The sequence below is a fragment of the Equus caballus genome, chromosome 9 (genome assembly GCF_041296265.1).
Source record: "Equus caballus isolate H_3958 breed thoroughbred chromosome 9, TB-T2T, whole genome shotgun sequence".
In the NCBI taxonomy this organism is placed as follows: domain Eukaryota; kingdom Metazoa; phylum Chordata; class Mammalia; order Perissodactyla; family Equidae; genus Equus; species Equus caballus.
This window is the reverse complement of record NC_091692.1, coordinates 88,667,421-88,683,423: the sequence shown is the minus strand read 5'-3', so window position 1 is coordinate 88,683,423 and position 16,003 is coordinate 88,667,421. Positions and strand designations below refer to the sequence as shown.

General features: G+C 41.0%; 1 protein-coding gene across 10 annotated transcripts in view; it reads left to right on the top strand.

The window, feature by feature from the left end:
- The window catches only part of DNAAF11 (dynein axonemal assembly factor 11), a 101,413-nt gene that overhangs the window by 24,728 nt on the left and 60,682 nt on the right, over positions 1-16,003 (top strand). For all 10 annotated transcript variants that reach the window (XM_070221841.1, XM_070221837.1, XM_070221836.1 and 7 more), the window contains exons 4-6: positions 4,067-4,239; positions 9,142-9,368; positions 15,360-15,548. In XM_070221841.1, coding sequence (XP_070077942.1) covers positions 4,067-4,239; positions 9,142-9,368; positions 15,360-15,548 — 589 coding nt within the window. The remainder of the gene's footprint in view (positions 1-4,066; positions 4,240-9,141; positions 9,369-15,359; positions 15,549-16,003) is intronic.

Genomic DNA, 16,003 nt, shown 5'->3' with positions numbered 1-16,003 from the left:
CCACAAAGCTTTAACTTGAGAATTTTAAGGTGACGATGATGGTGATGATATATTGGTAATCAATAGCTAATATTGGCAGAGAACTTCTAGTGTACCAGTTCAGAGAGGCCTTTCAGCGGGGCAGCACTGGTTTCGATTCCCAATTCCCCGTGAAGCAGCTGTGTGAACTTTGTTCATTTCTTAGCAGTATCTGTTACCGCGAGAAAACTACCCCAAAGCTTAATGTCTTTCAACCATTTTCTTTCCCCCACATGGTTCTGTGGGTCAGGAATTCCGGAAGAGTTTGGCTGGGAGGTTCCTCTCGGACCCGTGGCATCAGCTGGGGCAGCTGTTGTCAGAGGATCCACTTCTCAGCTGGCTTCTTCACTTCCTGCTCAACCCGTCTGAGCTCTGACATCCCCGCTCTGCGTGGCCCCTCCATGGCATGTGCTCCTTACCCTGCTCAACCTCTGATATCCTACACCCGTGTCCCCCCCAGCATGGATGCCTTCCTCACCTTGTCTGTGCTCCAAATTCCCCTGCAAAGCAGCCCTCCTGGGTGGATGTCCTCCTCGCCCTGCCCAAGCTCTGGCACCTTGTTTTTGGTTCTCCTCCCACATGGGTTCCCTCTTCACTCTCGTGGTCTCTGATATCTCTTGCCAGGTGTCATGTGAGGGTGCCCTCCCTACCCTACTTGGGCTCTGACTCCTCAAGTCAGGCTGCCTTTCCATATTGCTGTCATCCTGGCGACTCTCAGATTCTGACACCCCACGGTTGGCTGTCTGTGATGCAAAAGCTCCTCCCACTCTGCCCAGGTTCCTACATGCCATCCTTCTCTGCAGGGCTGCCTTCCTCCCTAGGCTTGGGTTCCTCCACCCGTGCCAGACACCCTTACCCGAGGATGCCCCCTCACTGCTCGGGGTCTGACTTCCGGCACCGTGCAGTTCTCCGCATGCTTTTCTCGTCCTATTTGGGTTCCAACACTGTATCCTGGTCCAACATAGCTACCCCTTCCCTCTCCACTCTTTCTTTGCTCTCCTCTCATAATGGCTTTAGGAATTAGTTGTTCCAAAAGTAAGCAAAAAGAAGGAAAGGGAAGGAAAAGGAATTGAAAGGAAGGACAGGGAATGGAAGGAAAAGTAAATAAAGGGAAGAGGCAGAGCCATTTTTAAAAATCTTTCCTTCCTCCCTCCCTTCCTTTTATCCATCCTTCTTTCCTTTCTTCCTTACTTCCTATGTTCTCAAAATAGGAAGATGAATGGGAGATTATTGCCATATTGCACGCAAGAGGTGATAAGAACTGAAGTGGAATGATGGTAATAGGCATAGAGTGAACAAGGCATATGTGAGAAGAATCTAGGAGTTATGATCTGCAGGGTTTGGCCACTGATGACGCAGAGGATCTAAGAGAATAATTTAGGTTAATTTTTAAGTTAACCTTGACTTGATGCTTGGTGTCGCACTCGCATCTGACGCTAACATGGTGATGACATTAATAGAGTTTAGGCATAAAGAAGGCAGAAAAGCTGTCTCGAGGAGTAGAGAGCGAGAGAAAATATGGCGGATTCAGCTTTGGCCATGTTGAATGTGCTAAGTCTCGCAGCGTTTGGAAACAGGAGTGTGATGTTCAGTTGGTCGGTCAGATATGGTGTTATTGTTTGGGAGTCATGAGAGTCTGGGGTTGGTTAAACCAATGAACATGACAGTTGTCATCAGGAAGACCATGAGGAATACTGGGACAGGGGTGGGAACCTGGGTTGTATTACCATTGATGGAGTGGAAAAGGCCGTAAAAGAGATGAAGAGGAATAGACTATATTATAAGGGAGAACGAGGAGAGAATCACTGTTTCCAAGACGTTTGAGAGATTTAAGAGAGAATCCATGGTCAGTCATGCCATATACTACAGATTGTTCTAGTGGTTTAAAGGGCTGAAAAGGATGTATTAGATTTGTCAAAATGACGGTGTCAGCATGGTCACCTTTAGAGGAGCAAATCTAGTAGAATGTTGGGAGTGGAAGCCAGGAACAGGGGGTTGAGCAGTGAATGAAGATTGAGAAAGAAGAACCAGTGAATGTGGATTTAGGGTGGATTACAATGGGCATTGCCTACTTCTGGGTTCTGCTGACTTCTCCAGATTCTGTCTCAATGGGCTTTGCCTACTTCTGGGTTCTGCTGACTTCTCCAGATTCTGTCTCAATGGGCTTTGCCTACTTCTGGGTTCTGCTGACTTCCTCAGATTCACTTCTTGGTGCCTTTGCACATTAAGTTTTCTTTATCTGGAATGCCTCTGTTTTTCTCCTTCCTCCCCATTAGACATAAGCATGAGGTGAAATCTCATGTTTTTTTTACCGCTTTATTCTAAAGACCTGGCTCAGTAACTTGTACATAGCAGGTACCCAGTAACTCCTGGATGGATGGATGGATGGATATAGGGTGAGGACCTACATCTGGAAGCACTGAGGTGGAGTTAACTTATTTGGAAGAGACTGGCTCGGGATGTGACTGGATAGGAATGAAACATGGAGTTCTAGGCAAGGTGGAGTCAGGTGCTAGAATCAAGAAAGGGTCAACGGGAGAGAACACTACCATTTAATGAAATTGGTTCCATCATATAGCCTTCGGAAATGAAGAAATGAGAAAAACCTTGCCGTGGGTGACATGGTTGCAGAGCTATGAACCAATCTGAATCTATATCCTTTCGGTGAGGTTAATATAAGATATCAGGAACCAAAGTTTATCCTGAGTTATATAGCCACACAACAATGACAGAAAAGCAGCGTATACTCGGGAAGCCTATGGGAAGGGTGGAGTGTGTATGAGTTTGAAGAAATGAGTGCAGAACAAAGTAGAGTTAGGTTGTCAGCCAAAGATGGTTCTCTAGATATTGAAGGATGCAAAATCTTCCATATTAATCCAAAAAGCGTGAGCCATTTACAGAGGGAGACACCCTTATATGAACCTACTGCACAGAGGTTGCTGTATAAACCGGGTCAACTCTTCTTTAGTTCATAGTAAGAATCTGTAAAGTCTCTGCTCATAGGATGGTAAGCATCCTTTTTTTCTGTGTGGGCACATTGTCTAAGAACCCACGTGATAGTCAGAAGAGTGCTCATTGGGCTATTTCTGGTCCTAGCTAATGTTTACTGACGCTCTCTAGGTGGCAGGCACTGTGCTGAGTACTTTATATGGATCATCTTATATTATCTTCCCAACAGCCCCTGAACTGGGTAGTACTGTTAGAATCCTACGGATGAGAAGGCTAAGCCTTGTAACTTTTCCAAGGTCACACAGCAGGGATGTGACAGATGGGACTTGAACTCATCATGTCTGTCTAATCCCAAAGTCTGCTCTCCTAACCGAGTTCCCATGGAATGTGAGGGAGGGAGTTAATTCAGATTTGAATTTGATTCAGATTTCTCTAGCATCTCCTCTATGGGTCAGATTCACGGCAAACTCTGTGTCAGTGACTCATCGTTTCTCTTTCATTCCTCTGAGGACCAAACTCTTATATTTTCACCTTTGTTGATCCCTTTAGTTCAGTTCTTGGTGGTCTTGGAGCCATTCTGTCTCTTCAGGGTGACTTTGCACCTGTTAATTTGGATGCGTTGGTTTTATGAAATGCCTTTCCTTTTGGGGAAACTTCCCGCCATCACCCTTCACGGGGAGATGTTTCCTGACCACCTGGTGGAATTCTCAGGAGAGCAGATTCCAGGTGCCCACGCTAGAGGAGCTTGGCTCTGATGTCGTGTCCATCGTAGCAGCAGCTTATCCTTGGCTTTCTTCATGCCAGATAGCAACCAAGTCCAAATGTTAGTCAGCCCAGGGCTCGCAGATGTGGGTGGGGAAAGTGACTTCCCCTGTCTGCGGGGACTAAGGGGTCCAAAGTAAGGGAGCCACAGATAGAAAAGTGAATTAAGACTAAGTCTTTTGGATATTTCTGAAAAACCACTTCTTGATAAGCGATACAGTTAATCAGCAGATTTAAAATATCGCAGCTGTTGCTTCTATTATGTGCTATTACATACATTTTATTACCAGTGTGATTTGGGTGGGGGCTTTATTTTTTTTTTCATTTCTCTCTATAGGATGTGAAGGGCTGACAAAACTTGATTTGACCATAAATTTCATTGGAGAGCTGAGCAGCATAAAAACCCTTCGACACAACATCCACCTGAAGGAGCTCTTTCTCATGGGCAACCCATGTGCCGACTTTGATGGCTACAGGCAGTTTGTGGTGGCAACTCTGCAACAATTAAAGGTACACTTATTTTAATGATGGAGAAATCTCAGAAAAATGAAAACAAGCAACTACAATAATTCCTGATTTATTCACAGCATTGTCAGGAAATGCATTCTTTTAGAGAATGGAATATTCCACAAATTCAAAATGAATTCTTTGACTTCCTGAACCTTTAAAATTCTTTTAATAGCGTTAATAAATCTTTGAAAAATAAAATGCGTACTTTCCTCCTTCCTCATTCAGAACACACAGAGCTTAATTGATAAATTCTTGATAAATTCCAATGATTGTTATGAAGATCCTTCATCATTACTAAGAGCAAACCGAAAGCTGGGGTTTTTGAGATGGCTACAGCTGTATACCTTTGTATTTCATAGTCTTGAACTACTGTGCTTTTTAATTATAACATTTGTATGGTTGTTTTCTGTTAACTCATTCTCTCTGTTAGTGCTTATCAACTTTGGTATGCATTGGGATGCTTGGAAGGTGTGTGCTGGGCCCCACCCCTAGAATTTCAGATTCAGTAGGTCTGATATGACACCCAAGGTTTTGTTCTAACACACTGTTGCTGCTGGTCCAGGGGCCTCGTTTGAGAACCTCTATTCTATGTGTTAATCTCTTATGCTATATCTCCCTTAATCTGGGATTTTGGGGACTAGGAAAAACACACGGTTTCTGGAGAAATCATATACCTGACCATATAACAATTTTCATGTGATTCCAAGAGTTTCTGATTTGCGTGTGTTGGTTTGCAACCTTGGGAGCTTCCCAGGTGGAATCTGAAACTGGCCCCCACACGCGGAGGGCTAGCAGAGACCAATGAAAGAGGCAGGCTCCTCCAGTTTGTGGGGATGTAAGCAAGGGAACTTGTATACAAGGCTTGTCTTGGGTGGCTGCGAGATGAGTAGGTCTTAACACCCACCCGCCAGTATCTTAGAAGTTTATATAGAGGCCTTCACGGGGTTCAGTCACATCCATGGTCCAGATGGTCTCAACAACACCTTACTTTCTCAAGGCTGCATCCTTGAAGATGGCTCCCACTGTGGGACCGGTGGGGAGGGCATCCATTCCAAGGACAGGGGAGGGGTGGGGAGCCTCTGATTGCCCAGGGCCAGCTCAAGGGTCAAGTGGCGGTCACATTCTCTCCGTGACCTCATCCAACAGCAGGTGGCCGTGTACTTCTGCAAAAAGAACGCATGGTTGCGTTGGCTTTCTGATAGGCATTTTCTTCAATTCTCAGAGGACATTTGTTCTTAGACTGCTGAGTTCTGTGTAGTTGAGATTGCTGGAATAATGGAACACATTTCTTCTAATGTAAAATTTCTTTGATTAAGAGAATGAATGACTCAGATAATTGAATCTAGAATATATATTTAGAATAAATGATAAATTAGCTCAAACATAATTCAGGCTAATCATCATTGTACAATGACTTCCTAAAGAATGAACTGATGAGAACCAGAACATCATAGAAATGGATCCCGTCGTGTAACAGTGTGAGCCGTTTTCCTGGAATACCAGTGCTGCAGTGTTTGGGCTAGAAGTTTGTGGGAGCCATCAGATAGGGGCCTGAAACATGGGCCAGGTTGTTCCAAGTGTTTTGGGCACAACATCTCTCATCCTTCTGGACCCTTGTGAGGAGATGATGAGGTGCATTCAGAGACAGGGGAGCTGAGGCTTGGAGAGTCAATGTTCCTTGTTTAAGCTGACACACGTGGCAAGTGTCACAGGCGGGATTTGAACCTAAAAGCCCACCAATCCCACTATATCCACACTCACTGCTTTTCTCTGGGTTAATGTACAGGGTTCAGCTCAAGTCTATTCTTTCAGAAAGACTGCCCCAAGTCAGCTGCTACAACAGGCAACAGCCTCTCTTTGAAAAATACTATTCATAAGTGTATTTACTAGTATTTAAAAATAGGTTGATAAACTTTAGACCCTTCATTACCATTTCACTGAAAGCTTGCGATCTACTCGAAAGGAATTTTGTTAACAGGTGGATTATTTTCCTGGGGCCGCTCTAACAACGAGCCACCAATTGGGTGGCTTAAACAGCAGGATGTGTTATTTCGTAGTTCTGGAGGCCAAAAGTCTTGCCCAGCTTCTGGTGGCTGCTGGCCATCTTTGAGTGCCTTGGCTTGTGGAAGGATCGCTCCCATCTCTGCCTTCGTCCTCACGTGGCCTTCTCCTTGTGTTCTGTCTCTTCACACTGCATTCTTTCTGTAAGGACATCAGTCATACTGGGTTAGAGCCCACCCTGCCGCTGTGTAACCTCATCTTAACCAATTACATCTGCAGTGACCCTGTTTCCAAATCGGGTCACCTTCTGAAGTCCTGCGGGTTAGGACTTCAACATAACTTTTTCGAGGGGAAACACAATTTAACTCCTAACACAGAGTAGTTATTTGGGACAGACACATCAGAAGAGGTATGGGGAGATTCAGCCCTTTCCGAGAATCCTGTTCCTCGTGTCTGAGCCGCTCCAGGTGGGAAGTAGGCAGTGCGGTGTGGTGGAGAAAAGTTTTGGTAGCACAGATAGGGTCTGGCTCATGTCTCCACCACCTGTGAGTTGCAGGCCTCATTTTTCTCATCTATAGTGGATTAATAATTCCTGCTCTAAAGGAGCTCTGTGAGACCTTCCATAAATCTCAGTTTCTCTTTCTCTTCTTTGCTACAGCACGTGTGCAACTATTATCAATAAGCGTGGATACACTGCCTCTGTGTTGCAAGCATCCTGAATGAAGAAAGATCAGGAAATACTATAATGCACAACTTAAAACTTAATCTCTCAGTTCATTAGGCCTTCTAAACTCAGGTGCGATTTTGGATTGAAGGAGACGGGCCAATTTTGAAGACGACCTAAGGAAATTTGTCAAATAAATTGAGATGCAATAAGGATGCCCTTAGAACAGATGCTGGCACGCACGTGGCGCTGTCCCAAATTTGTCATCAGTTCTCAGTGTGAAGTCTTCTGCTTCCTTCCTGTCTGTATAGTGACAGGGAGTTCATTCGTCATAATCTTTTTAGAAACAATAGGTCTAAATTAAATCAATATTTACTTAACCCAGGTATAAGGAAATATATGTATATGTACTTGTATATAGTAATATGTTATATATATATATAAAGTAAATGCTTATATCCTTGCATCTCAGATATAGATAGATATAGATCGTTTCCCAATGTTCCTCAAAAATTCCAGTGAAAGAAATTCTATTTATTCAGAATTGTCCAAATTGTTTAGATCTTAACCCTAGCTTAAACTAGCTATTTTTTTTTAAAAGGCTAAGTACTTGGACCACAACTATTTTTCACCTTAAAGAATAGGCTTTATGCATTGTGTTTTATCATTATGGCCTCATCTTTGAAGGATGCTAGAAGAGACGGCTTTATGAAGCCTGTTACTATATGGACATGTTTCTACAGAAAGAATGCGTGATATTTCTCAAGATCTCCATTATGAAGCTTTACTTTAGAAATGTGTTTTAGAACTAAATATTAGGAAAAAGCTAGAAACTAGTATATTTTCTCGTTAAGGACAGCAAAAATCTTATAACTGATCCTATTTTTTATCTTGCTTTGGCCACCAGCAAGCTCAGAGTCAGTTCTCCAGCCCATCTACAGCAGCCACACGAGTCCTTATGACCAAACATACTTTATTTTTTTCCAATTATTGTTAAAATTTGATTTATAATTTAACTGATCCTGATAATTTAAAAAAATTGTATTTTACTCAATCTTTCTGTGTTTTTCCTCTTTTTCCTATTGCTATGGTAGTGAATTACCACAAACTTAGGGGCTTAAAACAAGACAAATTTATACTCTTACAGTTCTGGATGTCAGAAGTCTAAAATAAAGGTGTTTCAGAAAGACTGCCCCAAGTCAGCTGCTACAACAGGCAACAGCCTCTCTTTGAAAAATGACTCTTTGGCAAGACTGTGTTCCTTCTGCCAACAGAAGAATTTGTTTCCCTGAGTTTTTCATCTTCTAGAGAGTGCCTGCAGTTTTGAGCTCGTGGCCTCTTCCTCCATCTCCAAAGCCAGCAGCGTAGTGTCTTCCCATCTCTCCCTAACTGGGCCTGACACTTCTGCCTCCTTCTTTCCCTTGGAAGGATCCTTGTGATTACATTGGGCTCGCCCAGATCATCCAGGATAATCTCATCTTAAAATCCTTAACGTAATCACAACAGCAAATTCCCTTTTGCTGTGGAAGTTAACATTCATGGGGATTACAAGGCAGACATTCTTGGCGGGCCATCCTTCTGCCTACCACACCGTTCTGAATACTCACCTCTTTTTGTAGAACGAGGCTGCGTAAATAATAAATTGGTATCTTTAAACTGGGAGCGTTGAAACTTCAGATTTTAGGTTGGTGTTTTTATTGTAATATCTTAATTTGGGAAAATCACTGTAAAAATACTGGGGATAAACAGTGACCATAACAATTAATAGTACACTCTGTGTGTCTTGTTGTTCAGGGTAGAACATAGGCTCCTTTGTATTAGAGCTCAATTTTGTGTGATATACAAGGCCCTTTTTTGTAGAGAGCATTTGGGAAATGTCATTGTTACACTTTGGAGCTATTGAAAATAGCTTGAGGCATTGAAATTCTTTATATAATGAGCAGTTATAAAATTAATATATTTTGAAAGCTTGTCATTAATAATCAGTTTCGACAGAAGACCTACTTATTATTATTACCAGTAAAGATGCTGTGTAAACTCTATTAATTATATGAAATAAGCCCTGATTTAGATAAAAATTTCTGTTTCCCACTGATTACTTTGCTTTTGATTCCATAGCACTATGTTGCATTATTATTATTTCTAAGTTTAAAATATTCCCATCAAAGTCAACCTGGGACTGATTCAAACTGTGACTTTTGAATAAATGCACTGTGTTGGTTGCTTTTTTATTCAAGTGGTTGGACGGTAAAGAAATAGAGCGTTCAGAAAGGATTCAGGCATTGCAGAACTTTCCAGTAATCGAGCAACAAATCAGAGAGCAGGAGAAAGCTTACTGCCTGAAACGAGCCAAAGACAAGGAAGAGGCTCAGAGGAAACTGCAAGAGGATGCAGACGAAGGCAAGAAGGAGAGAAGTCAGCCAGGCTTCGATGGACGCTGGTACACAGACATCGGTGCTCCTCTGTATGTAAATTATTAGAGTGCACGTTCTAGTTGACTTTGGTTAAAAGCAGCAAACTATGTTCTCTTCCCAAAATGTTCACAGTATCGCCCCAATTCCAGACGACTGATTTGAAGAATAAATTAGGATATGAATTTGGGGGGAAGACTATGAGCATCCCATTGTTTGTAACAACTCTGTGAGGCTTTCCTCCCGTAGGAAAAAAAAATGCCCTTCCTAACAAGCAACTTTAATTTGCGTCTAAAATTATCCTCAGACAGGTCTCTCCAAAAGATGCACAGGAAAGATAAATTAACAGGTGTACTTAGATTTATAAAGTAGGAATGTTTTAGGAAAGTTAAATGCAAATCACATTTTTATAAATTGAATAATTTTGATTGCATCGTAAAATGTTCCATTTTGTGAATTATATAATGAATATATTTTTAATGTTATTAATAAGCCCCTAATTAGTCCTTTTTACAAACATGAACTTTTCATGCTGGCTTATTTTAAGGGAATTACAGCGATAGTCAGTTGATTTGGTTCCATATGGTGGAACTTTAAATATTTTGATAACAGAATCTGTTAAACGTGAGAAAATAATAATTGTATTTCAGACATATATAACCATTAAAAAACTAAATAGGCATCTATGGTTCCACCACCCAGATTTAATAAATGCCAATAGTTTGCATGTTTGCTTTGGATCTTTTTTAAAATAAGAGACAAAATATCATTGGTAGGTTGTAAGTATTTCTCCCCCATCTCATTCCTCCTTTCATCCACAGTGACGTCCGCCATCTTAAAGTTAGTATGTATTTGGTATATGTTGATCCCGTCCATATTTTTAATGTATTTACTACATAGGTATGCCTCCTTAAACAAGAGTAGTTTGGTGTATATATATATATTTTTTAGCATGAATGATATCTTTCTACAGCTTCACTTTTCATTCAACGTTATGTTTTTGAGATTTATGCGTATGAAGACAGGTAGCCCTAGTTCATTCATTCTAACTGTGGGATAACCTTCCATTGGTTGAGTAAATTACAGTTTATCCCAGAGGTGATATTCAGAATATTTAACAGCTGGTGTTTCATTGGCCTGACCAATCAGAATGGGCAGCGGCTCTAACAACCTGCCTGGCCCTGCTAGTGGGTGCCAGCTCCGGGGCAGCCATCCCTCTTTGGGTGGCCATTTAGCTTATTTTCCCTCTTTTGTTTTTTCAGGCAATGTTGCACATGTCTCCTTATACAGGTAAGAAAGTTTCTCTAGGGTGTCCAGCAGTAACATTGCCACATCATCAATTATGAATATCTTTTGAACTTCATATGCATTGCCCAGTTGTTTTTTACAGTGCATTAATTCATACTCATAAATCAACAATATAGGAGAGTTCCTAATCTCTCCAATAGTAGATAATATGCTATTTCAAAACTTTGGCCAGTCAAGTTGGTTGTTAAATAGCACCTAATATTTAATTTGCATTTCTGGAATTGCTAGTGAGTTTGAATATCTTAAACGTCATCTAAGTTTATTGGATATTCAGGTTTCGGTTCAGGTCCTCTGCATATTTTACATATGTTGTAAGGTGTTTTTTCCTCATTGATTTATAGTTGTTTTTATATCCTGGATGCAAATTCTTTAGTGGTTATGTGCTTTGCAACTATCTTCTCCCTGTTTATGACTTGTCTTTAATTTTAATAAGTTCTTCTGTTTTATAGAAATCAGGAATATTAATGCAGTTAAACTTATTTTTGTCCTTTTTGGTCTTGTTTATGAAATTTTTCATTACCCCAGTGTCATGTCTGTCTCTCTGGAGTTAACCTTTGACTGCAGCGTGGGGTAGGGTGTTAATCATTTCCTGTGTGGGTAGCTAGCCATCTCTGTCCCGTACTGATCTGTGAGTCCACCTTATCAAATTCCCTCTACTCACGGGTCCATGTCCCGGCTCTCTAGACTGCTCCATGGGAGCATCTCCACGTGGTTGTAATTTCTATAGATTTATGGTAAATCTTGATATTTGGTAGAAGATATTCTCATTTTTAAAACTTGTCTTGCCTATTCTTGTTTTTTTACTCTTCTGTAAGAATTTTAGAATCTATTTTTCAAATTCCCCAAAAGGGTAACTTTGATTGGAATTGCATTTAATTTATATGTTAATTAGGGGAAAGTTGACATCATCATGACATTGATTCTTTCCTTGCTGAACTTTGGAATAGCTCTCTCTGTTTACTTAGGCTTTCTTCTGAGTCCTTCAGTAAGATTCTGTAATTTTCTCTCTAAAGGTCTTACACCATCTTTCATTAGATTTATTTCTAAGTACCTTGTAGAATGGGATTTTAAAAGTAGACTTGTAATTGGTTCTTTCTGATGTATGAAGAGACAAATGATTTCTGTATACTGATATTGTTTTAAGCAATCTTGTGGACCTTTTTTTTAAAAAAAGATGTCATAGTTAATCTGTAGATTATCCTGTGTTTTCTGTGTAGAAAAACACATTTTTTATAATCAGCACCTTCAAAAAGTTTTTCTAATCCTTCTGCCTCTGCTTCATATTTTCTTTATGGTGTCTGCTAAGGCCCCCAGTATGGGCTGGAATAGCATCAGTAAGAACGGGTATGTGTATCTTGTCCCTGACTTTAAGAAGAATGTTTCCAGTGCTTCATCGTTAAGTATATGATATACTTAATGATGTATAATTATAATGATTATAATGATGTATAATAGTTGCTGTGGCGCTTGGTAAAGTTGAGTAAGTTTCCTTGTATTCCAAGTTGGTGAAGAGCTTTTACCATGACAGATACAGGATTTTTATTAAATATTTTTTCTGCATCTATTGAGAGAGTCATGTTTTTCTGTCAACGTGTTGAATCACGTTAATAGATTTTCCAATATTAAACTATCCTTAAATTTTTAGAATAAACTCACTTTGTCCATGGTATATTTTTAATGCATTGTTGCATTCGTTTTGCTAGTATTTTATTTACAAAATGTAGATGTATGTTCATGAATGAGTTTATGCTTTAATATCCTTTTTTCATTGTATTTTTTCCTGCTGTTTTTCATCAAAGTTATAAAATGTGTTGGGGATCTTTTTCTATTCTTGGTTTATAAAAGTTTACGAAAGTTTAAAATGACCTGTTCTTTGCATTTTAGTGGAAGCATACAGGTGGGTTTCTTGCAGGTGCCTTCTTGCTTCCTCCACAGGACTGGCTGGTCCTGCAGCCATCACCCCTGTCGCTCCATTTAGCCTAGGTGAACAGAAACCTAGAAGTTCTGGAGGAGAGTCATTGGAATGTGAAGCATTGGTATAGTTGGGCAGGTATAGGAGGCTATTTCCCTTTCAGGGCTGCAAGGCTAAACTCCATAGAGATTTGGGGGCTACAGGAAGGGGAGATGAGCATCTCATCTCTTGACTGGATGGAGCCTGCTTCCAGCATGGAGAATTGAAAAGGTGAGATGTGGCCTGGAGTATCTGGGAGCAGAAGGGTCAGGAAACAGAACATTAATGGAAGCAGCTTACACTGTAAGCTTTTGGCATGGCAAGAATTTGTGAATCTCCCATAGACCAAGTACATATGGTAAAAGGATTTGTGCTTGAGCTGTCTGGAAGGGATGCTGCCCAAGAGAGTGGTGGCAATGAGGCTGTGGGGTGGATTGTCAATGGCAGAAGCTGAGCAGCTGTCACAAATGGCCAGCCAGGTAGTATAGTGATCACTCAGGGACAGAGAACAATGCACTTGGTAGGCTCTTGTAGTATCTCCAAGAAGTCACAAATGTCTTCTCAAGAGAGGGGACCAACAGCCAAGTTGTAACAGCATCAGTTTCATAAAAGATGTTTGCCTCCTTCTCCCCATCTATTCTCTCAGGCCCAAATTTCTGAAGTCAGGGGGAACCTGAAGAAGCCCAGTGGGATGGGGCACAGAGAGAAAGAGTAGGTGAGCCGTGAGGAGTGGGAGCAGCCGGTGTCCCCCTCCCCATGCGCAGTGCCATCTGGGCTGGGTGAGGGGAGAAGGGCTGCAGAGGGAAGGGAAAGGCTTCGATTTGGATGTAAGTCTAAAGTTTTATTTAAACTCCATGTAGACCTTTTCATATCTAAAAGTGAGTGTGAGCTGAGAGGAGACTGTTCTTGAAAGTGACTGCAGGGCTGTGCGATCGGCTCATGAGTGGGAAGAGGGTTCCGAGAGCAGATCGAAAGGAAGTGGTTGAAGAGCAAATTTTTTTGTTGGTATCCTAATGAGCTCAGTCTGTTTCATCAACCAGCTGCATACGTTTATATGCATTTGGAGACTTACGTTATTTAGCTGATATTTCTATAGTTTTACTTAAGTACAATTTATTTTTATGGTTTTCTATTTTTTTTTTTTTAGGTTGCAAAAGATAAAAGTGAACCAATTAGTCACTTTCCAGCAAAAACAAATTCTTCTAAATGAGAGTGAAACCAATTATTTCAGTGATGATTAGCTAGAATATTGTAGGCTATTATAGATCCCATTAATAGATTGCTTTTTCAATACCATAAAGAACTATAGCCATATGGCAAAGCATTTATTTTCAGTAATTTGCCATATTTTGCTTATTCAACTATCTAGTTGCAGTTTATAATATGTAAGTAATCTATAAATAGAATGTTATTCTATATTCTCTTTGTACTATTTATTTATTTATTGTTTTTGAGGAAGATTAGCCCTGAGCTAACATCTGCCACCAATCCTCCTCTTTTTGCTGAGGAAGACTGGCCCTGAGCTAACATCCATGCCCATCTGCCTCTACTTTATACGTGGGACGCCTACCACAGCATGGCGTGTCAAGCAGTGCCATGTCCACACCTGGGATCCGAACTGGTGAACCCCGGGCCGCCGAGAAGTGGAACGTGCACACTTAACCGCTGCACCACCAGGCCAGCCCCCGTGTTCTAGTATTTTTGGTCCATCCTTCCAAAAAGCATTTTATTTGAAGGTCAATTAAATGAGCCTTTTGTGTCCTGTCGTCTCAGTAACAACAGCAAAGAAATCTAACATTTAATGAGTACTTATTATTTGCCGTACTTGGTACTGAGGCTTCATGTAGATTTTTTCATTTAATGTCATTTTGTAACAGAGTGTATGTTCTAGGGAGAGAGGCCATACCTCATATTTACTTGTTGAATAGTGGCATTTTCTCTCTGCTAGACTAGAACCTCCTGAAGGCAGCATCATTGTCCATCTTGGCTAGCACTGAATCTGGTGCCTGGTACACAGAAGATGCTCGTAAATATTTCTTGAATCCAAGTTGAACGAACATTGGGTATCTCATTTAATACCCATTTGATGTTGTATAGAGACATCATTTCACTCGCTGACAGTCCGCAAAACATGAATGAAAAGGGGAGCATAGCACTGTTACCATATAAAGCCACCAAATCAAAAATTATTCATAAGAAATGAAGTAGGCAAGGGACATACCATGGAAGATCTCATATGTCCCACTAGGGAATTTTGGAGATGGAGAATCATTAAAGAACCTTGAAATAATATCATCAAGTTTACCTGTTAGAAAGAACCCTCTGGGAGCAGTGTGGAGGGTGGAATTGAAGGGTGCAAGATTGGAGGTGGGGTGATTGCTAGGGCTCAGTGGCCTCCGTACTTGTCTGATCATCAGAACCTCCTACAAAATATTGTAAAACACAGATTCCTGGGCCCCACCCCAAATCTACTGAGTGAATTCTCTGATGGGCGCCCGGGAATCTGTACTTTTGATAAAGCTCCCCACTGGACTCACATCGGCCAGGTCTGTGAACCCTGGAACCTGATTGTGTTGACAGATTGAGAGCCTGCTCCAGTGCTGTGGCAGTAATTTCCACCAGTGTGGCAGTGTGTCCACCTCGGACAGGCTCTCCTTCAGACACATCTTGTCATTCAAAAGTAAGAAGATAACGTAAGACAAATGTACAGGATATTTAAGGGCAGCATTCAGGCTGAAACTCAGAGATCCATTGTTGGTCTCCTCTGCTCTGTGTTCTTTCCTAGCCCATCTTCTGTCGAGAGCAAAGACCTCCAGGCACCAGAAATACAGGAAGGGGAATGCAACAGAAAGAAAGTAGAGGACGAGGAGGATGACCTGGAATTCTGGAATAAGCCCTCTCTGTTTACCCCTGAATCCAGATTGGAAACTCTTAGACATATGGAAAAACAACGGAAAGCCCAAGAAAAATTAAGGTATTCCATTTTTTCCCATCCTTGAGAGCGAGGTAACCCTCTCTTATGGAATATATTTTCATGATTGCACATTATTTTGCCCATTACCTCTGTTAAAATCTTTATTGGCCATCATGCAGACTTTGCTTTTTCTAAGTCCAGCTCTTTGAATTGTATCTGCTAACATTTATTAATATCGAACCACCTTCTTTGGAATGTCATGAGTGATGGCATTTTTAGGTAGGGTTTTGTTTGTCTGTCTTTAGCTTTTTAACGACTTTGAATGTTTGACGTAATAGTATGGCCTGTGTTAGAGATACTGGTTATTACGGTACCAAGAAAAAGGCCAATTTGTGCGATGAGTGAGTTCCTTTGCATCTTCTAATTTCCGAAATTATAATTAGAAATTAGTTTCATTGGGCATTATATTTTTTCGAATACAACTCTCTTGGATATTCACCAATATGCTTTCCCTT